General features: G+C 42.8%; 2 protein-coding genes across 2 annotated transcripts; one reads left to right on the forward strand and one right to left on the reverse strand.

Moving 5' to 3' along the window:
- Nucleotides 1-1,028: 1,028 nt before the first annotated feature.
- ccdc86 (coiled-coil domain containing 86) lies at nucleotides 1,029-6,888 on the reverse strand. The gene is made up of 4 exons (XM_072670170.1): nucleotides 6,411-6,888; nucleotides 4,671-4,800; nucleotides 3,178-3,252; nucleotides 1,029-2,578 (listed from the first exon to the last, which is right to left on the reverse strand). Exons 1-4 carry the CDS (start codon nucleotides 6,764-6,766, stop codon nucleotides 2,453-2,455), a joined length of 687 nt encoding a protein of 228 aa, XP_072526271.1. The 5' UTR covers nucleotides 6,767-6,888; the 3' UTR covers nucleotides 1,029-2,452.
- Nucleotides 6,889-9,743: 2,855 nt separating this feature from the next.
- On the forward strand, nucleotides 9,744-22,394 carry glb1 (galactosidase, beta 1). Its single transcript, XM_072669959.1, has 16 exons — nucleotides 9,744-9,811; nucleotides 11,240-11,412; nucleotides 11,574-11,724; nucleotides 12,592-12,652; nucleotides 12,755-12,849; nucleotides 13,319-13,499; nucleotides 14,662-14,720; nucleotides 15,508-15,629; nucleotides 15,725-15,765; nucleotides 15,864-15,976; nucleotides 17,092-17,166; nucleotides 17,366-17,455; nucleotides 18,255-18,368; nucleotides 18,681-18,812; nucleotides 18,927-19,181; nucleotides 20,326-22,394. Exons 1-16 carry the CDS (start codon nucleotides 9,755-9,757, stop codon nucleotides 20,578-20,580), a joined length of 1,974 nt encoding a protein of 657 aa, XP_072526060.1. The 5' UTR covers nucleotides 9,744-9,754; the 3' UTR covers nucleotides 20,581-22,394.
- Nucleotides 22,395-23,280: the final 886 nt, after the last annotated feature.

A 23,280-nucleotide genomic window follows, 5' to 3' on the forward strand; every position in this document is an offset into this window, starting at 1 on the left:
CACTCCCACTATGGCCAGGGGGTTGCAAGTTCGAATTCGGAGCCGTAACACAGCCGTGCCATCGGTGGCCGGAGTCTGAGAGAGCACAATTATCATAAGCTCAAGATGCAGTACTTAAGATTTCTCCAACCCCCACAAGAGTTGCGAATCTACACTCTTAAGAATAAAGATCTCTACAAAAGAAACTGTTAATATATAATAATGAACAATAATGATATAATCATAAACCGTTGTCATTTTGTTAGAGAGAGGTTGACATGGGGCTCAGAATTGACAGTCTGATGCGCTACCACTATGGCCCAGGACTTCGAATCCTCAGCAGAAGCTGCTATGCCATCAGCAGCCAGAGTCCATTAGAGAACAATCAGCCATGCTCTCTCCCCTAAGGGTGATGACCCTTAAAGTGATATTGGCCAGCACAATCGTCTGTTAATTAGTGAAGCCCTGGAGCTGGGGTCCCAACCCTTTCCTCCGAGCGTGATGGCTGCCCGGCTCTGCCACATCAATGGCTGGCTTCACATGTATCAGAGGAGACATACATTAAGTATTTAGCCTCCTAGTGTTGGGGCATTGCTAGTACTAGGGGGTGCTACAAACAGGTGAGTTAATTGGCAGAAACAATTTGGGACACTCCTTCGTAGCACCCTTATTTCAAGAGTGTGTAAGGTGAGGAGGCCTCATAATGTGCCCATTTTAAAAAGGTGTACTGTGCTGTATGTAAAAATAGTGAAAGTGAAACTATGCTTTATATGTTTACAACTCTGGCCAGACTGATGGGGATTTTTTTTTTATGTATAGAAAGTGAAAGAAAAAAAGGTTACTGGCAGCACCTACCAAGTATTTACCAAAGTCTTAACCACGTTGCCATTTCTGGGAATCACCTTGCTTTCTTTTACTGATGAGTCACAACCTTTTTATTTGTTTATTTGCTGGATGGAAGAGTGGGGGAATTCATTTTATCTATGAAAACAAAAAAAGAGCATTCACATGGACCAACATTAAAGTGCTACCAGGAAAGATGCTCCATGTTAGGCATTTTCTACAGAAATTTATTTAGGTGGAAATGTAGGATCATAATACACTCAAGATGAGAGATCATTACTGACAAACACTGACAAGTCACTGCAGGTTACATTATAGGGGTGTTCAGTTCAGTTCATTTGTATTTCCGGTAGACGTCCTTTAGAAGGGACGTCTAAGATACTGTGGTGGCTAAAAAAACAAGAGAGTACACTCAAGGACGAGTCAGATTCCGTTCTACTGCGTCCACCATTAAAGCCTATTCCCGTAGCTTTAGTGGGCTGGAGAAGGCCTGTTAGGTTCTGGAAGTATGTAGTCACTGTAATGTCAAAACCACTTACTTCCTTTAACTACAACATTCAGCTGCCATTAGAGCTCAGAGTGGCTCAGCAGTCCAAGACGCTACCACTATGGCCCGAGGGTCACGAGTGCAAATCCCAAGCCATGCTTCTTTGCCTTTAGTAGCCGGAGTCAGAGAGAGCGCAATTGGCCGTGCTCTGTCTGGGTGGGTAGATAGCGCTCTGTCCCTTCATCACTCTTAAAGCCATACTGGCCGGCATAGGCATCTGGTTGCTGCTTTTTGTCCATACATAATACACAGCAGTCAAATGAACATTTGCTCAAATGTAGATGTCTTACATCACTGATTCCTAAAAGTGTTCCTGGAGAACCTTCTGCCTTGCACATTTTAGCAGCTTCCAGCAGTAACACACCACCTTCAGCTCAGGAAGGGCTTGTTAATGAGCTGATTTTCTGGATCAGGTGTGTTGGGAGCAGAGTAAACACTAAAACGTGCAGGGCAGGTGGGTTCTCCAGTACCAGGGTTGCAGATCACTGTCCAACAATAATGTTTAGCAGTTGTTCTAGGGGTCTGGTTGAAGGCATCTCCATCTATTTTGATTGAGAACCACAAAACAGGACTTGACCTATCAAAAAAGCAACGCCAGACAGCACACCGTTTATCATGTGATGGCGTGGGTTGAGGAACAAGGACGTTGAGGTGATGTCATGGGACCAGATTAAAGCCCCATTGAAAGCATGTGGAACTGTGTAGAAAAGACAAGGTCCTACCTCTAGAAGAGGTCGATGTGAGGAACATGTTGGAAGCAGATCTTGTTCCACTTGTCGTTATAGCTCTGCTACTAGTTTAAGCTAACTAGAGCTTTCCAGACAGTTTCAAGTAAGGGGATTTAGATCTGCCACCTCTAACAGCCATCAAGCACAGAGATGGCCCTACAAGACACTCCTAGTTGTTGGTTTTCTGTCAGAGTTATTGTTTTTGACGGTCAGTGTATGTACCTAATGATGCATTCTAGTAATATAGCCACTCTACAGTGTGACGGATCAGCTGTAGCCTCCTTTAATGAACTCAGAACCTGAAGCAGAGTGGAGTTCTTACAGCTCCAGTAATCATCTGTGCACTATGTACATCCTATTCTCCTTTGCCTGCTTTCTTGACAGCGGGTGGCGTCTTCTGCAGCATAGAGAGTGTGTCCCTCTTCTCGATCTTCCTCAGCTGTTTCTTCTTCATCCTCTTCAGCTTTGCTGTGTTGCGAATCTGAGAGGAAGTTGATCAGACATGGAGAAAAGAGAACAATAACAAACAGAAGAAATAGAAGGGTTTAATAGTAAGCAAGTGAAACATAAACCTGTTGTGAAGGCATAAGACTGTACTGCTTGTAGATCAAATCAGACCCTTCCCCTGTGATATTGCACGTACTGTTCTGATCTGATCATGTCAACATTATCTAGCTTCCTGTTATATTCTCTACTTCTCCTAAAGCACATGGTGCAGTGTGGTAAAAAAAACCAACCAAAAAAAAAAACGGCCATAATTCAGGCATAACTTCAATTCCGAAACCCTTTATTGCTTATTCAGTTCATCTATAATTTCAATAGAACTAACTAATGCAATGCAAACACTTGGAGTAAACAAATAAACACTGCTATTTTCACTAAAATTGTTATTTTATCAATATACAATTTAGAATTTTGCATTAGTTACTCTGATCACATGGTGTTGCCATATGGCAGGCAATCACCCATCCCCATTTTTTAATACTTAAACAAACCATTTATTTAAGTAAAAAAACAAAAAAAAACAAAAGAGCACTCCTGGTTGTGTACGGTAGTGTGTGCGCTTGTGTATTTTCTTACCACTTGCACAATCTCTGCTTTCCTCTCATTTTCCTCACGTCTCCTCAGATTCTCCTCTCTCCTTTTCCTCTTGTCCTGCAGAGAATAGAACAGATTAAGCAAATCTATTCACAAACCAATAAGCTTCGTTCTACCTCTTGGCATGACCCAAATGTTTTCAAACCTCAAATGTCAAAAGGTTTTGTGTGTTTCATTGTTGCATTTCCTTTAAAGGAAACTGTGATATGAATCATAGCAGCATTGGTCACAACATGGCATTACGGCGTTATTGTTCATTACAGAGGACCAGAGCCCAGAACAGTTAGGTGATTTCTCTGCTCAAGCTCACCTGATTCCCCATAATGATTATGATCATGCCAGAACAAGCAAAATCACCTGTACTGGATTCCAGCCCTGGAATAAACCTGGTCAAAATTCCCCTACTCATTTAAATGTCTAGCAACACAGAGGAGCTCTGAGTTGAGCCTTTGGCTCCATCTTATGGTGCATGTCAATCATGCTAAGTGAAGTTGTTTACAACGTGTGTGTGTGTGGTGTCTCCACACACACACACACACACACACACACACACACACACACACACACACACACACACACACACACACAGTCCAGTAAGAAAACAGAAATAAGTAAAATTACAGATATTTTTGTTGTTAGAACCTGATTGTTAGATTTAGAAGATTCAGTTTGTAGCTAAGAAGTGGTTCTGTTGTGCACTAGCATTTTAAGAGGGTTTCCAATACAATTAAGCCTAATTATGAACTCACCACTGACCAGTAGTCTTGGACTAAGCTTTAAAAGGCTACGATACTGTTCCTGTATGTTGTTTCTATATGTTTATACCCCACCTACTTCTTATACAACATCTATTTAAACCCTTATGCAGTGCTTAAACAGCCTTCCTGACTCTACAAGTAAGGCACACTAATTAAAACGCACAGATACATCCAATTTTAGGGCCCTAAACCGCATTTAACCTGGTGGGCCCTAGGAAGTGCCAAGTCACATCCCCGTCAGTGAGCTGTTGACTAGTCCTCTTTTGTGACTTTAATATTACACACAGTTTAGATGGAGTAGAACTTTTCTTTGGCTTTTATTACTTTTAAGGTGGGGAATAAAAATTCTGATGTATATATTATATTATAATAAAAATGCTGACAGATAAAAATGCAGCGACTGTACCTACTATTGCACTATAGGTAAAATTACCCATAATTCTTTGTTTCCAGTTTCTGCTTTCTTTGTTAAAAAAGGTTGTGTGTTAGTGTTCGCATTTTATTTACAGCTACAATAAACATTTGATAGACCTGATTGCTGTCAAAGTGAGATCAAATTATTAAAATCAAATATTCACTTACTTTTTCTAGCCTGCTCTGTGAATGTTTACTAATGTGCTCAATAACAAACATGTTCAACTAACATTCAGGTTAGTATGACTGTTTGTTTAAGGCATAGAAGTTAAAACACAAAGACAATGTGTGACCGACACAAACCTCCTTCTCTTGGGCCTTCTGATCTTTAATCTGCTGGTGGTATTTCTTCACCAGCTCCTTTTCCCTCTTGGCCTCCATCTTCTTCTGCCAGGAGCTTCGCAGAGGTTTATCCCTCAGAAGAGCTGAGAACCTATACAAAGATTATATAACGGTAGTACAACATACTTATGAATATACCACAAATCATATCTGAGCTGACAGCATTTCCAACGTAACAACCTGAAGTTGTAGAGTTAAACTGCTCATCTGAGATTAGGTGATTAACCAAGTTAATAAATCTTTTTTTTTTTTGCCAAACTGTTCCTTTAAATCTGGTATAAGTAAACCCTAATGACTGCCGTTCTGACTGGCTGCTGTGTCCTATGGGAAACCTGTTAGTACCAACGGAATAAACAGTAGTTGGGTTGGTACTTCAGTATCAACCTAAAGTACCAATACATCTGTGGTTCTAGACTATTAAGGGCTTTCAAGTTGGATAGGCCTTGGGGCTCTCAAATTAGACGTGGCTTGGGACCCCCTTATGTTAGACGTGGTTTAGGGCCCCTTAATTTAGATTTGGCTTGGGACTCCCTGAAGTTCCACGTGACTTGGGCCCCCCTATATGTTAGACGTGGCTTGGGGACACCCTGAAGCTAGACGTGGCTTGGGGACACCCTGAAGCTAGACGTGGCTTGGGGACACCCTGAAGCTAGACGTGGCTTGGGGACACCCTGAAGCTAGACGTGGCTTGGGGACACCCTGAAGCTAGACGTGGCTTAAGGCGCCTTATGTTAGACGTGGCTTGGGGACACCCTGAAGCTAGACGTGGCTTGGGGACACCCTGAAGCTAGACGTGGCTTGGGGACACCCTGAAGCTAGACGTGGCTTGGGGACACCCTGAAGCTAGACGTGGCTTAAGGCGCCTTATGTTAGACGTGGCTTAAGGCGCCTTATGTTAGACGTGGTTTAGGGCCACCCTTATCTAAGACGTGGGTTAGGGCCCTTTGAGTTAGACGTGACTTGGAACTCCCTTAAGTTAGACGTGGCTTAGGGCCCCTTAAATTAGATGTGGCTAAGCCCCTGTCCCAAGTGGGATGTGCACCCTAGGGGTGAGGTTCCACTGCAGGTCTCTAAGGAATCTGTCTTTTTGGTTCTAGACTATTAAGGGCTTTCAAGTTGGATAGGCCTTGGGGCTCTCAAATTAGACGTGGCTTGGGACCCCCTTATGTTAGACGTGGTTTAGGGCCCCTTAATTTAGATTTGGCTTGGGACTCCCTGAAGTTCCACGTGACTTGGGCCCCCCTATATGTTAGACGTGGCTTGGGGACACCCTGAAGCTAGACGTGGCTTAAGGCGCCTTATGTTAGACGTGGCTTGGGGCCACCCTTATCCAAGACGTGGCTTGGGGCCACCCTTATCCAAGACGTGGCTTAGGGCCACCCTTATCCAAGACGTGGCTTAGGGCCACCCTTATCCAAGACGTGGCTTAGGGCCACCCTTATCCAAGACGTGGCTTAGGGCCACCCTTATCCAAGACGTGGCTTAGGGCCACCCTTATCTAAGACGTGGCTTAGGGCCCTTTGAGTTAGACGTGACTTGGAACTCCCTTAAGTTAGACGTGGCTTAGGGCCCCTTAAATTAGATGTGGCTAAGCCCCTGTCCCAAGTGGGATGTGCACCCTAGGGGTGAGGTTCCACTGCAGGTCTCTAAGGAATCTGTCTTTTTGGTTCTAGACTGTTCTCTGGTCTCACTGTTCCTCACCTCTGTTTGTTGCGGTCTTTCCACACGCGCCCAGATTTAGGTTTGCCAAGCGGTACAGTCCGACCTGCACTTCCACACGTCTGCGCATGCGCCGCGTTTCTGCTGCGTTTAGGGGGATTGGTGTCCGTCGTGTTAACCTGGTTCTCTTTCTCCACACTTTGGTCCGAGTTTACCGCCTCCGTCATTGTGCTCTCCTCTCCCGGTACCGGCGTCCTATCCTGTGGTTCTGGTTCCGGCTGGCAGGTCTCTGTGTTCGTGTGCGCCTCCTCCAGAGCCTCCTCCAGAGCCTCCTCCTGCGTCTCCGCTTTCCTCTTTCTGCTGACGGCAGCTCTTGTGCTTCGCCTGCGAGTCGACATCCTTCTTTTCCTCCTCTGTTATTTTATATATGTTTTAGTTTTGGCCAAATTGCTGCAGCAGAAAACCCAAACTGCAACTGAAGCCGAACACACGTGTGTCCCCGTGTGTTGACTAGTGCTGTCTGACTCGTTAAAGAGTCGCTCATTTGAGCCGGTGCTTTTTAAACGAATCAGTTGATTCACAAGTTTAACTGAATCGAATCCGTTTACAGACACATCCTTTAACCTCAAGGGGCATAAGTCTTTTTTAACTGGGGGGTTCTATCCATGTCACATCCAGCTTGGGGGTCCGAAGGCCTATCCAAGTTCAATTTAGGTGACTGTAAACCCCATCCCACTTGAGGCCTCTAAATGTGTGTTTTAAATTAAGGGGCCACACCTGACTTGAGGGCTCTGGGTTAAATCCAGCTTGGGGGGTCCGAAGGCCTATCCAATTTGGGGACACTAAACCAAGTTCAATCTACAGGGACATAAACCCACAGCCCACTAGAGGTCCCTACAGCTATATTCAAATTAAGGGGCCACTGCCAAGTTGAGGGCCCTGAGTCACATTCAGCTTGGGAGGTCCGAAGGCCTATCCAATTTAAGGGCACTAAGTTAAATTTAGGTGGCTGGGAACCACATCCCACTTGAGGTCCCTACACCTATATTCAAATTGAGGGGCCACATCCAACTTGAGGACTCTGAGTCACATTCAGCTTGGGGGGTCCGAAGCCCTATTCAGTTTGAGGAAACCAAGCCACATTCAATTTAGGGGGCTGTAACCCACATCCCACTTGAGGTCCCTACAGCTATATTCAAATTGAGGGGCCACATCCAACTTGAGGGCTCTGAGTCACATCCAACTTGGGGGGTCCGAAGGCCTATCCAATTTGGGGACACTAAACCAAGTTCAATCTACAGGGACATAAACCCACAGCCCACTAGAGGTCCCTACAGCTATATTCAAACTGAGGGGCCACTTCCAAGTTGAGGGCTCTGAGTCACATTCAGCTTGGGGGGTCCGAAGCCCTATTCAGTTTGAGGAAACCAAGCCACATTCAATTTAGGGGGCTGTAACCCACATCCCACTTGAGGTCCCTACAGCTATATTCAAATTGAGGGGCCACTTCCAACTTGAGGACTCTGAGTCACATTCAGCTTGGGGGGTCCGAAGCCCTATTCAGTTTGAGGAAACCAAGCCACATTCAATTTAGGGGGCTGTAACCCACATCCCACTTGAGGTCCCTACAGCTATATTCAAATTGAGGGGCCACTTCCAAGTTGAGGGCTCTGAGTCACATTCAGCTTGGGGGGTCCGAAGCCCTATTCAGTTTGAGGAAACCAAGCCACATTCAATTTAGGGGGCTGTAACCCACATCCCACTTGAGGTCCCTACAGCTATATTCAAATTGTGGGGCCACATCCAACTTGAGGGCTCTGAGTCACATTCAGCTTGGGGGTCCGAAGCCCTATTCAGTTTGAGGAAACCAAGCCACATTCAATTTAGGGGGCTGTAACCCACATCCCACTTGAGGTCCCTACAGCTATATTCAAATTGAGGGGCCACATCCAACTTGAGGGCTCTGAGTCACATCCAACTTGGGGGGTCCGAAGGCCTATCCAATTTGGGGACACTAAACCAAGTTCAATCTACAGGGACATAAACCCACAGCCCACTAGAGGTCCCTACAGCTATATTCAAATTGAGGGGCCACATCCAACTTGAGGGCTCTGAGTCACATTCAGCTTGGGGGGTCCGAAGCACCATCCAATTTGAGGGCACTAGGCAAAGTTCAGTTTAGGGGGCTGTAACCCACATCCCACTTGAGGTCCCTACAGCTATATTCAAATTGAGGGGCCACTCCCAAGTTGAGGGCTCTGAGTCACATTCAGCTTGGGGGGTCCCAAGGCCTATTCAATTTGAGGGCACTAAGTTAAATTTAGGTGGCTGGGAACCACATCCCACTTGAGGTCCCTACACCTATATTCAAATTGAGGGGCCACATCCAACTTGAGGACTCTGAGTCACATTCAGCTTGGGGGGTCCGAAGCCCTATTCAATTTGAGGAAACCAAACCACATTCAATTTAGGGGGCTGTAACCCACATCCCACTTGAGGTCCCTACAGCTATATTCAAATTGAGGGGCCACTTCCAAGTTGAGGGCTCTGAGTCACATTCAGCTTGGGGGTCCGAAGCCCTATTCAGTTTGAGGAAACCAAGCCACATTCAATTTAGGGGGCTGTAACCCACATCCCACTTGAGGTCCCTACAGCTATATTCAAATTGAGGGGCCACTTCCAAGTTGAGGGCTCTGAGTCACATTCAGCTTGGGGGTCCGAAGCCCTATTCAGTTTGAGGAAACCAAGCCACATTCAATTTAGGGGGCTGTAACCCACATCCCACTTGAGGTCCCTACAGCTATATTCAAATTGAGGGGCCACATCCAACTTGAGGGCTCTGAGTCACATTCAGCTTGGGGGGTCCAAAGCACCATCCAATTTGAGGGCACTAGGCAAAGTTCAGTTTAGGGGGCTGTAACCCACATCCCACTTGAGGACACTAAGCCAAGTTCTACAGTAGGTTACTTGAAGGACCCACCAAAACCTCATTATACTTCCTGGACCCTTCCCAGTAATACAATTAAGTAAGAAATAATGAAATGAATCAATTAAATCAGTTTTAAATCAATAACACTTTAATAATGTGTTAATTGGTTTTAGGAAATTACATATAATAATTGCACAAGTGAGAGTTCATGAGACGTTTCTGAAACGGTGTCATATCAACACACATAGATCGCCAATGAATCTATTAAATGGATTCACGATTCCCTGCAGTGATTCATTCAAATGAATCGGCTCAAAGAGCTGAATCAAACACCACGCTGAGGACGCGCCCTGCAAAGCGTGCGACCGCCCCCTCCCGGCTCGGAGCAGCGTCACGTGACGAAGTTCCGAATTTGCCCAATCGCTCCAGAGAGTCGTTTGAGATCCGTGCAGCAAGCATGAGGTCCAGAGGAGCTGCAGCAGCTTTACTCTTACTGGCGTTTCTTCCATTTACTGTAAGTATTCACTCATAATGATCTTTAAATGATGTATGTATTTATTTAGTTAGTTAGTTAGTTAGTTAGGTCGTGTTTTGGCCATTCTTCCCTTCTTCCTCTTCTTTCGCTCTGAACACAAACCAGAAAGTGGGCTGACTTCTCAAACTGTTAAATAATCTGCATAACTTTGATCCATGCAAATACACTCAACAGTGCTCATCTGAGCTGAGCTGATGTGGCATTAACCTGACCGGCCCATCAGCTCAGCTGAGGTTCTAGATACAGTAACCAATACAGCAGGATCTTCCCTAGCATCCCTATCTACATCTCAGTGATGTTCTGTGTTGGACAGAAGGGTCTTTATGGGGGTATTTGCAGTGTTTTGCCTTCGAAGGATCATCAGGAAGACACAAGAGATTCACCCTGGCTTTGTCATGTTGCTGTCTTGTGACCTGTCACACCTCAAGGCGTTGTAAACAATGGTCTAACACGTGTTCATCCATCCATCCATCCATCCATCTGAGCAATGCATTAAAACACTGAACCAAGTGATTTCCATAATTAATAGTTTTATTAATTCATTGTGAAGATGAACCATAGCCATAATTCATTTTTTATTTTTTTTCCATTTCCTTAATACCTTAGTATTAATCTGATTAAGCCTTTATTAAGACTGATATATGTAAATAACCACTTTTCTAAATGGCTGGCCTTTCCATTTTCCAGCACCTGTGAAAGTTAATGTAGTGCTTCAGCGGTTCAGAGCCAAAGAGCCATGCCTCTTTGCCATCAGTGGCCAGAGTCAGAGAGAGCACAACTGGCCATGCTCTCCTGTTAGGTAGCTGGCACTCTCTCCCCCCATTCACTTTAAAGAGATTTACATTTACATTTACGGTATTTAGCAGGCGCTCTTATCCAGAGCGACTTACAAGGTTACTGGTATTACAGAGGTGGGCCAATGTAGTGTTAGGAGTCTTGCCCAGGGACTCTTATTGGTGTAGCGCAGCATACAGTCACCCAGACCAAGAATCGAACCCTGGTCTCCCACATGGTGTTGTTGTAACGCATCCACACCAACCACTGCGAGAGATGTTGGCCGGCACAGGCGTCTGTTAGCTGGTGTGGTGGAGCTAGGGACCCGACACTTTCCCCAGCCACCTCCTCGTTTCGAATTGCAGCTGATGCGGCAACGCCGGGTAGCCGACATGCTGTGAGGAAAGCACAGGGTCCCAAGCTCCACCACATCAGCTAACAGACGCCTGTGCCGGCCAACCTTGCATGACGAGGGGAAGAGTGCGCCATCTATCCACCGATTGTGCTCTCTCAGACTCCGGCTGCTGATGGCAAAGCGGCATTGGGCTCTGGACTCAGCCCCAGCAGTATCAGGGCTTTAATAGCAGTCATGTCTGGTTTAGCTTAATGCTAACTGTGCTCTCTGTTCATCAGGTCTCTTCAGCTGCTCGGAAATTCTCTGTGGACTACAAAACAAACAGCTTCCTCAAAGATGGAGAGAGCTTCCGCTACATTTCTGGCAGCATCCACTACAGCAGGATCCCTCGGGTCTACTGGAAGGACCGGCTACTGAAGATGTACATGGCTGGACTTAATGCCATCCAAACGTAGGTGGATCACTATTTATTTATACAGCTGATAAATGTAAGGCAGGAGTTTTAGTAGTTTTAGCTAAGAGATGTTTATAGTGGCCTTCGGGTCTTCTGGTCCAGTATCTGATGGACCTGTGACTAAACTCCCCTTCCTCCACATATGACTCAATCTACAGGTACGTGCCGTGGAACTTCCATGAGGCCATACCAGGCCACTACAACTTTTCAGGAGACCGGGACCTTCAGCACTTTCTTAAGCTGTGCCACGACCTCGGCCTGCTGGTCATCCTCCGGCCAGGCCCGTACATCTGTGGAGAGTGGGACATGGTGAGATGGGGCAAAAAGAACAGCATGACAATATGAATAGAGGGTACAAGGGAAGAGACAACTATGTAAATACACTATATGGACAAAAGTATTGGGACACTTGCTCATTCATTGTTTCTTCTAAAATCATCTAGGGTATTAAATATTGAGTTGATCCTACTAGTATTGATTTCTACTAGATTTCAGAGCATTGCTGTGAGGATTTGATTGCATTCAGTGACGAGCGTTAGTGAGGTCAGGATGTTGGATGATCACCACCCCACTTCATCCCCAACCATAAAGAGCTCCACAGCTCAATGCTGCTTGACATTAGGCAGCATGGTGCCAATAGGTTCATGTTGTTCTGCTCCAGAGAGTCCTATTCTATTGGCAGTACTTCTCTACAGGAACTAGACAAGCTGTGTGCATGCACATTTGCACATATGTGTCAGCAATGGGTGCAATGGCAGGTAGCTGAATGCATTCATTAGAAACGTATAGTGGACGTATAGTGCCCACTGTATCTCTCAGGAGTGTTTCACAGAGTGGACCGGCAATCGGCACAGAGCTTATTTTTCTTATATATTTCTTAAAGACGCAGTAACTAAACCAGCCTGTCCAGTGTTTGTTAGCACGGTTAGCCTAGCATCTCCCTTTGAAAACTTTAGAAGCACACATCAGATACCAAACATGTCTTGCTTGATTGACAGCATCTAGGGTCAGTGGTCAAACATGTTGCCAAACTAATCCTTTAAGAAGGCTTCTCATGATGATACAGGGTTGATGGTCAGACTTTACACTGTTATAACATGGACAATTAATGTGTAACTATAATATACAGTGGAACCATCAGCTTCTTCATTATCCATTTTTTATTGCTTAATCCAGGGCGGCCTACCTTCCTGGCTGTTGAAAAAGAAGGACATCATTCTCCGCTCATCTGATTCATGTATGACTGTTAAAGTTACTAATTAAACCAGTTGTAGCACTTTGAGGTGTCTTATGATGAGCTTGCCTGATGTTTATTCTGTATGACCACTTCTTGCCATAGATTATATCACTGCTGTGGACAAATGGATGGGGAAGTTATTGCCCATAATCAAGCCTTACCTGTACCAGAACGGAGGACCTATCATAACAGTGCAGGTGAGCCTTCTGTAGGGTCTTACACTGACACTCCACTACTTTATGAGCTCCACCTACATTACAGCTCCGGTATGTACTGTAAGTGAACGGTCACACACTGTAGCCCATCTGTAGCAGCTGCTCGGTTGGCCTGCCACCCTCTACCACTCACCGTTCATCATTGGTCAGTTTCTGACCGCAGAGCTGATCTGTTGACCAGATATTATTGAGGTGGCACAGCAGTGACCGTGACATTGCACTACGCTGTGGTGTTGCTGGAGTGTCAGGTAGACGGTGGTTCACCACCCATTAAGGTCGTGAGAGTTATAGATGGGAGACAGTCTCTGACTGTATGGGTGGAGGTACAAAGGGTTTCTGATAAAGCGGCCAGTGAGTGTACAGTGACAGTACTGATATCATCCTCCCGTATGTCTGGTATGTTTCCTTATGTCACAGTTCTACTTAAGTGTTTATTGTTCTTGATAAACAGGTGGAAAACGAGTACGGGAGCTACTTCGCCTGTGATTTCGATTACCTTCGGCACCTTATCAAGCTCTACCGTTCGTACCTGGGTGATGAGGTTGTGCTGTTCACCACAGATGGAGCAGGGGTGGGCTACCTGAAGTGTGGATCTATTCAGGGCGTATATGCTACAGTAGACTTTGGGCCTGGTGAGTAGGGTGACCGGATCATCTTCATTTCCGAGTCTTTGTTTAAACCATGGTGTTCAGAGCGCCATCTAGTGTCCTCAAGGGCCATTAACAGACATTATTCCCAGGGCGGACGTTCTCAGAAGGTAAATAAAGGAGTTGAGGTTCTGCAGTGTGGAGCTATTTTACAGTGGAACCTGAAAACAGACCATAATATCTGACCCTTTATAAAACTTTCACTGAAAAGCTCTGTTTTACCAGCGGGAGAACCGGAGAACCGCTCGCTCGCCTTTCTCTGTTTATAAACCAGCACTGAAGAACCCATTCAGAAGCAAGTGTAGGCTAAAGCTAATGCTAACACACACTTCCATACACACGCTATAGAAACCCCAATCACACACACAGCACATTCACCCACTATAAACCAGTTATTACACACCAGTTAACCAACAACCACAGGTACCAATCCAGAGTGTGTACCACTACACACACTCATACACACACATGAAGTGATTAGACCGCAGTGTTGTAAAGGAGCTGGGAGCTGTTGGTCAGGGAGGAGAGTCAGACTGGATTATAAGATATTAAAGACTATAAAACATCATTTTAATAAAAGAAGTCTCAACTAAACTAAACCAATCAGTCCAGAAAGTCTGATTATAGAAACTGAGACTAAAAATAAAGGGATTTTACTGATCAGATTAATCAGCAGCTCGTCTAATCTAAGCTGTGGAGCTGGATTATTTATACACACACACAGAGATCAGATCGGTATCAGTATGGGCTGATACTCAGCAGTAACCTGATCGGGACATCTCTAGTTAGGAGTATTCCCCAAGAAGAATAGTGTAATAGTACAGTAGTCCTTTCTAAAGGCCGCTGCATGCTGTGTATGTTAATGGTTGATTCAGGCATCAGTCACACAATTAAAACTGCAAATCTACAAAAGTGTGAAATGCAGAATGGGAAGTAGAGAGCCAGACTGCAGGGGGGGGGTGGACTCCAAAAATAAAAAAATGACTCCCTCCCAGTATGATTCATTAGCATTTATTCCATGTGATTCAAAATGATTCATATAGCTTTGGTAAAAACAGCCAATCAGACATGTCTGATTCTGAAGTCCCGTACAGTCAGGAACTGTACTGAAACATCTAATGCTGTGCTTTTGGTCTGTTGTAAACAGGTGGAAATGTGACGGCAGCCTTTGAAGCCCAGAGACATGCAGAGCCTCGAGGCCCTCTGGTGAGAAGCTCCAGCATCTTAGAGGAATAGATGAGGCTAAGAGCTTAAGCTGTTAATAGATATGGATACTAACAGTTAATAAATGTGAATAGCTATTATTTAGCATGAGTGGGGGGTTCGTGGCCTGTATCCTAGTGCTTTTAGTAGTGATATCTGTTGTTTTGAGTCTTGATTCCTCTCAAGGAGGGACAGTTCCTGACACTTTTTCCAGCAGTGGGATTGAATTCATTTAGGACAGGTGTGTCAGCTTGCTCCGTGAGTTAAGTACACTTGTAAAAGTGTGAAAGCTGCTTTCCTGGTACCTGGTAGTGGCACAGAGCACGAATCTCTGACCCTCCTTAAATCGGTGGTCTGGGGTTTGCTCTAAGCAGACTCTGAGGTGGTCCACTGTAGGTGTGGAGGCTGTCCGCTCCCAGCTCCAGTTTGTGTAATTGGCTAAAAACATGGCTAAAAACCTTCTCCTGCAAGAACGACTCATTGTTTGCAGGTGTTCCTGCACAGTGAAATGCCATGACTATCTGTAGCTCCGTTCTTCACTGTGAAAAGTGACAAACACATGAACCTAGTTTTGACTGTTTTGCAAAAACGAGTGCAGAAAAGCACTGTTCGAATGGCCCCTCCCCTCAAACTAGCCCAGAATCGGTCCTGGGATCTTCCCACTGATGGGTATTTCGTATTGTGCCAACAGAGGTAGCCTGTAAGTGAAAGTGGTATCCAATTTTAGCATGTTTGGTAGAGCCTGAAACCAAAGGCTTTGAACGGTTTCATTATTTTGGGTCATTTTCAGGTGAATTCAGAGTTCTACACTGGATGGCTGGATCATTGGGGTGAGCCTCATTCTGTAACCTCCACAGCAGTTGTGGTCAAGTCACTCAACGAGATGCTGGAAATAGGTGCCAATGTCAACATGTGAGTAAATCTTCATTGTGTTGCTGTTTAGCATCTTGCTTATACAAATACAAACATAGATGAATCTATTCTATGCCCCCCCCCCATTTTTATAGGTACATGTTCATAGGCGGAACCAATTTTGCTTATTGGAATGGTAAGCCACACAGCCTGACTTACGTCTATGTGATTAGAGCAAATGTTGTCAGATGAATATAAACCATTATATCCTTATTCATGCCTTTTGGATCGTAGGTGCCAACACACCCTATGCTCCTCAGCCCACCAGCTACGACTATGATGCCCCCTTAACCGAGGCTGGAGACCTCACTGAAAAATACTTTGCCATCCGGGATGTTATTAAAAAGGTAAATGACTGCATTTACAGCTTCTTATCCTTACAGTCTTGCTTCTGAGAGTTTCTTTATAGATGGGTGGAAAAGAAGAGTACTGAAGCACTGAAGATATGCTAACTAAATGTTGACTTGTACACTGGGTATCAAAATGCGCTGTTCAGATGTGCAGATGTTGTGCATGAATATACAGAGTGTGTCTACATGCCCGTAATAATCCGATAACTGCAGAATATCAGATAATCAGCCAATAATCAGTTCAGCACTTTCTTTTTTATCCTACTTTTATAAGTTCTCCTCTGGATGTCTCCATCACACTGGCCGGCACCGGCATCTGCTACCTGGCACTTTTCTCCAATTGCAAGTATGGGTGGTTGCCTGGTGACGTTGCATCAGTGGCAGTTTAATAAGATGTGATGGCTGGAAGGGTCAGTTCTTACCCTCCCATTGTCAGGAGAATTACATTTGACAGGGGGGAGAGTTCTAACATGTGGGCTGAGTAATTGGCTAAAATGATTAAAATTAAATGCCAGATGCCGGTGCCGGCCAGTGTGATTTTTTTAAGTGTATCAGTGATTACTACCACTTGAGCAATTCTTGTAACACAGCGCACTTCCAAAAAGAAATCTGTTTTGTTTGAATAAATGTTAATTTAATGCAACTGTAAATAATAATAAGTAACAAAATGAATAAGCTACAAAATGAATGAAGAGTTTAATTAAGAGCTGTATGATGATCCTCAAATGACTGAGGAAGCTGTAGAACATCAAGAATGAATATTAATTAAATTTATAAGATAAAATTCTTATCCAAAGTGTTAATAAAACATGACAAAAATGATTGTAAACACAAAGTTATCATTCATAAATTATCTAAATATGGTGTAAGATACCTAGAAATGTCTTCTGGAAGTTCTTTACATTGTGTCAGACTGTCATGATGAATGGACCACTAGAAAGAGACGTAGGAGAAGTTTAGGAGATACAGGTAAATTGCATGTAGTTGTAGTATATTATTATTATTATTATTATTATTATTGTAATTAGTGATCATTAATAATAATAAAAATAATAATAATAATAATGCACATAAAACATCAAATTACATAATGTGATTTTTGCTTTAAACAGTACAGAAAAATACCAGAAGGAGTGGTGCCACCATCTACACCTAAATTTGCATACGGACAAGTGACAATGAAGAAGGTAAATATCTCTGTTAACTGCATGGTGTAGTATTCACTTCTATTGGGGTTCAAAAAATGTGTTTTTCTTGTATAATGTTATACCATTATCACATCTGCCTTATTAAAAGAGGAATTACACATACAGCTTATATATCCACACAGTTTCGGTGAGTCAGATGTGCTCTGTCTTTTAAAGACTGTGTTTCTGTTTTTTATAGTTGCGGACAGTGACTGAATCTCTGGACATACTGTCATTCTCTGGACCGGTCAAAAGCACCTACCCACTCACCTTTATAGACCTTAATCAGGTAATCCATTCATTTGCACTGTTTCAATAGAACTGAATTATGTGCAAACAGTATGGGTTCTCTGTGGGCCACACCTAAAAAAGGGTTTCTCATGGGTTCTTTAAAAATATAGAGAACCATGACGTCTCAAAGAACCGTCTGAATGTATAAATGTTTCTTTGCCTAATTAAACAGTTTCCTATACATGGAAAAATATCTTGTTCTTTTTTATAGAACCATTTAAAAATACCTCTTTATAGCACCAAAAGTGTTCCACTATTCTCACTAAGTCAGAAAACCCCTTTCCAGTAGATTTTTTTTAAACTTATTTTATTTTTGTCGTTTATATTTATTTGTTTATCATTGTTTTTAGTATGTTTATTAGTATATTTGTTGTCATTTTATATATATTATTATATTTATTTTAGCAACTTTTTCACTATTTCATTAACTAAAATTAATTTGGTTTTGATCATTTTTACTTATTTTTTATGTTTCTCTTATTTTAATTTCTTTATTTTGTATATTCTTCCTTTATATATTACTTTCCTTTTTTGTTTTTTGTGTATGATTTTAGTTAAACTTAATATATTTATATATATTAAAGACAAACTATATATATATATATATATATATATATATATATATATATATATATATATATATATATATATATAATATTTTGCTACATTGAAAATGAGGGTCACCCTTGATTGATATATATACAACGCTTTTGTATAAAGGGGTTATTTGTTTTTTTTTAAGTGTCATTATGTAAAGTAAACAGTATCCGTTTCTGTTCTGATGATTTTCTCTACAGTCTTTTGGCTTCATGCTGTATCAGACCATGCTTCCAGTAGACTGTTCAAAGCCCACTCCTCTGTCTTCCCCTCTAAACGGAGTGCATGATCGGGCCTATGTGGCTGTGGATGGGGTATGCAGCATTATTTATATGCTTTGGGAACATACTTACATTTTAATTCACTATTCTCATTCATTTATTACCACTGATACCTCGTATGACCTTGAGAGTCTTACGATGCATTTATGGAAGCCCCTGTCATAAAGGCTGTGAACAATTATATAACGGTTCTACGGTAGAATGAGATTGATGTAGCACACAATTGCTTTATAATCCCCTTAAATAATTGAACAGATTTAGATGAAACAGTGCTGGATTAAAAATACTTACCATCATCATATTACTGCTTATTGGGGTTATATGAGATTGTGTCCTCTCGCTCAGGTTGTTGCTGGTATCCTGGAGAGGGACAAGGCCATCAGCATCAACATAACGGGCAAAGCCGGCAGCCGACTGGACATTCTAGTGGAGAACATGGGCAGGGTAAACTACGGCAAAGAAATCAACGACTTCAAGGTTTGCTTAAGAAAAACAGTCATGGGAGAAGTAATAATCACCCATAGTAATAATGCAGCTCAGCCACAGCTAGGATGCTTTTTCATTGACTGCTTTTGTACCTCCACAATTTAGGGCCTGGTGTATAATCTGACTCTGGGTGCTAACATACTGGCTAACTGGACTATGTATAGTCTGAGCATAGATGAGGCAGTGAAGGGAGGTCTCCTGTGGGATAGGGGCTCCCTTCGAACCCCAAAAACCACCTCCGTCAATACTGCACCCACACACCTCTCCCCACCAGCCTTCTATGCCGGCTCCTTCAGCATCCCTGATGACATCCCTGATCTACCCCAGGACACGTACATCCAGTTTCCAGACTGGAGAAAGGTTGGACATTTAGGTTTAAAAGTTCTTTACCCCCTAATTTATACAGTCAGTTGAGAACACTGGGCCTCATTTACCAATATCGTCCTCATGTATATATATTTTCAGAGTGCAGAATCATTTACAGCTCTGCTCTATTGTCCTCGTAAACGTAAGAAATCCCAAATAAGACAGAAAAAATAATAAGAAAGTCAGAATCTTTGTGAAAATGGCATAAGTGGGTTGTAAGAAGAAAAATTAAGGACATAGATTTGATTTTGACATTTGTGGGACTTGAAAGAGGAAACTAAGGCATTTATGATAGACGTCTTTTTGCAATTTCATGTCATCTACAACCTCTATTTAGAGATTATGCGGCCGACACACTCATAACGGGAGTATTTTTCAGTCAGTATGATCCTGAGACAATAATAATAATTACACAATTGTGATTCGGTTAACCAACTGCTTCAAAGCTAGCTTCTGTACATGTAGGTTCTTAGTCTGGACTGAATTCAGTCATCATTTGACTTTCCCTGCCTCTCCTCTGTCTGAGCTACTACATGGTTGGGTTGTTTGCCAACATACAGAAAATACACACTGATGCAGCCTTTTGACATGATCCTAATGTCCACCTTCTGTTTTGGCTGGCATCCTGACTCAGCATATCACTGAATGAGGCTGCTTGTCAAACACACACACACACACGCTGACGTCTAGGTGGGTGCCACCAGTTCTGTATAACAGTCTATGGAACTGTACCTCATTTAATAGTAAACTGCACTGTTCCTTGCACACAGCTGTTGGATGGTGTCTCACACTCTGCCTACATGAACATCTGCTTGACACCAGCCTCTCACACATTAGCAAGAAACGTCAAAGCCAGTCCCGTTAGTGATGTGGGAGGCGGACTCGTAGTAGAGAACAAGATCTGTTAAATACAGTCTCTAGACACTGAGCAAATACAGTGGTTAGATGCTGACGGACGGCTATATAACTCAAATATTGCTACAGACAATTCAGTAGTCGCTTGATATTGGTAGGGACATGTCCCCCCCGCCCTTACCCTATTCTGCGCCCTTTAAGAGCGCTTAGTACATAAGGCCTAGTGATTCTCTACAGGATGTCATTTTAACTGTCTGTACTGTTTATTGTCAAACTCCAACAGGGCCAGGTGTGGATTAACGGATTCAACCTGGGCCGATACTGGCCCTCTCGCGGACCCCAGATCACCCTCTTTGTGCCGGCGCATCTTCTGAGCACCAAAGCTCCGAACAACATCACCGTTCTGGAGCTGGAAGCTTCGCCCTGCTCCTCTGGGCCCTGTGTGGTGGAGTTCACCAACACTCCTGTTATCAATGCCACCACCAGATACACCATGCCGTTTTTTAGGGGTTCACTGACCCAGCAGGGATTCTTCTAAACCTAAAGCTGAGATAGAAAGTTGAGGTCCAGAAAGTACAAATTTGCTCCCAAAATTTTGTTCTGACTGTCTGGGCAGCTCGGCTGCAGCTTAGCTTGGGAAATTAGAAATCCACCCCAGGATCCTGGGCCGGATTTCTACTTTCCGGACCTGAAGGTAAAGGTAAATGTGCAAGTATTTGTCTCTGTCCATTTATGGTAGTGAACACACACTAGTGTACTAGGGGCAGTGAGCACACACACTCTCTGAGCGGTGGGCAGCCAACTCCAGCACCTGGGGAGCAGTTGGGGGTTAGGTACCTTGCTCAAGGGAACTTCAGCCATGGATTGAGGGAGGAGGCAGCCCCGCCCACCATAAGTTCTTACCTGTCGGTAGGATTCTCAAGCCCACTTCTTTAAACATTAGGCCACGACTTCCATCTCTAGTTTTTATGTTTGAGTCTTAATAAGAATTGACTGTATAATTCTACCATTCATTCCAGCAGCTGAGCCATATCGATTAGTGTAATCATGTAATTCATGATCAGCCATGAGGTTTATACATCATCAGGTACTGTTGGCATACGGGATGTTTGAGTCGGAAAGTGAAACGGTGCCTTTCTTTCATATTTTTATTACCTTTTTAATGTCAATCCTGTGTACACTGAAATCATATGTAATGCTACCTCACTGAGATTGTTTTTATGTTCTAATGATTAACGAGGCTGCAGGTTACTGTTTGCCTGAAGGGAACTCCTACTTATCTCTGAATTCTTCTGAATTCTGTAGCAATCAGTCTTTTAATCAGGGTAAATGACTCGCTGTTGTTTATGTACAGAGGCAATTCCAAGTTCAAAATTTCTGTGTAATTTAATGGTGGTGAGGTAAACAAGAAAGGTTCTTCAGGGGTTCTTTAAAGGTAAAGGTAAAAGGTAAAGGTGCACGTATTCGTCACTGTACAGTGTGGACTGTACAGCGAAATGTGTCCTCCGCATTTAACCCATCTGGTAGTGAACACACACTCACACACACACATGTGTTAGGGGCAGTGAGTACACACACCCAGAGCGGTGGGCAGCCAACTCCAGCGCCCGGGGAGCAGAGAGGGTAAAGGGCCTTTTAGCAAAGGCAGTGGTTCGAAAAAGAGCTGTGGCACCTCCGAACCATTTTAATGCCTACATTTATGTGGTTAAGGTCTGCACATTGGTGTAAAAATGGTTCCACTATCACTCCATACCTATATATATATATAGGTGACCATATTCACATATATGACCATAAGCTTCCATACAGCTGCAGATTCAGCTACTTCCTTCACACTGTGGTCTTTGGTCACGCCCAAATGCAATCACTCCTATTAACCAAACATTAACTGATTTGCTTTGCCTTTTTTCCTCACATCCAACGAGACTCTCACTGTACTGTACTGCACTCTTCTCAATCTATGATCCATCATCCTTCAGCGGTAGCCTTAAGTAAATACCACCTTAAACACGCAAGGGGATTCAGTTTTTGTCTAGGGTGGGCTTTTCAGAACTGGAGCATTTCACACCAAACCACTCTGAATTACTTTGTTTAGCTCTTAACCATTTAAGTATACTGCAGTTTGGAGAAACTGGTGGAAATCAGGTGATTTTTCAGGTGTTCCTTTTCAAATCTTGAGTTTCTGATGAACTGAAATGATGTGTTTCAGTTTCGTCTGCAGAGCAATGTGTGCAATAATGTACTGTTTTACATGTCAAGCGTTTGAAGTTTGTCTTTTATGTTCTAAAGCACTGAAATTGATTCAGTCGTGCCAATGTTGTACTGTATTACAATGAATTAAAAAATCATTTCCTTCCATGATGTTTGGTTTTACTCATGCTGATAAATAATAATAAGGACAAAAATAATGTACTGTACTTTAACCAGTGGGATATATCATGAGTAGGATTCCGTAGTTAACCTACTGAAGAGCTTGTTCCACAGGAAAACCATGACACTGGGATATTTTACAAAACAAAAAATTCTCAGCCCTGATAAACCAAAAGCTAAGACTGCCCAGTAAACTTAAGAGGTAAGAGACTCTTGGACAAACGCAGGATGCAAATCCTGGATGCTAGTTTTTAGTTGAGTAATTTACAAAGCAAGTCAAGAACATCCAATAGGAGAAGAGCTGACCTCAAGCAGTGTTCCTATTATCCTCCCCTTTGTGCCCAATCACTAAACTTACTAGAATGAGGAAATAAGGCAACAGCAGCTGTTCTGGTTTTGTATAGTTAGATGTTGGATGAACATCTGATAGTTTTCATTCTTTTATTCACATTGTAATCTGATTTTGTATTTTCCATTGTTTAAAATGAATAAATCCATATATATACACTGACATCATTCACAATAATCACTTATTGACATTAGTATGGTAATGAGAAAAGATTAGCCAAAGCTTACCTTAAAAAATAAAAAAAAAATATAACAAGACTATATATTTTTTTATTATTTAAGACAAAACAAAAGAAGATTTTAGAAAAAAAAAAAATTAAATACAGAATAAATGTAGATATCTTAAAACGCTAATGTAATAAATTTACATTTACATTTATTAGTCAAATACAGTCATATATATATATATATATATATATATATATATATATATATAGATAGATAGATATATAGACATATATATATATTGTTGCTGTCCAATCAAAAACATATATGTTATATGGCAATGTACAAGAGAAGG

This window comes from Salminus brasiliensis, chromosome 24 (genome assembly GCF_030463535.1).
Source record: "Salminus brasiliensis chromosome 24, fSalBra1.hap2, whole genome shotgun sequence".
Classification (NCBI taxonomy): domain Eukaryota; kingdom Metazoa; phylum Chordata; class Actinopteri; order Characiformes; family Bryconidae; genus Salminus; species Salminus brasiliensis.

Coding starts and splice junctions, on each gene's coding strand:
- glb1 (XM_072669959.1), top strand. CDS start 9,755: ATGAGGTCCAGAGGAGCTGCAGCAGCTTTACTCTTACTGGCGTTTCTT. Junction 18,369..18,680: donor CCTATGTGGCTGTGGATGGG/GTATGCAGCATT, acceptor CCTCTCGCTCAG/GTTGTTGCTGGTATCCTGGA. Junction 18,813..18,926: donor AAGAAATCAACGACTTCAAG/GTTTGCTTAAGA, acceptor TCCACAATTTAG/GGCCTGGTGTATAATCTGAC.
- ccdc86 (XM_072670170.1), bottom strand. CDS start 6,766: ATGTCGACTCGCAGGCGAAGCACAAGAGCTGCCGTCAGCAGAAAGAGG. Junction 4,801..6,410: donor AAAGACCGCAACAAACAGAG/GTGAGGAACAGT, acceptor ATCTTTGTATAG/GTTCTCAGCTCTTCTGAGGG. Junction 3,253..4,670: donor AGAAGGCCCAAGAGAAGGAG/GTTTGTGTCGGT, acceptor TATTCTCTGCAG/GACAAGAGGAAAAGGAGAGA.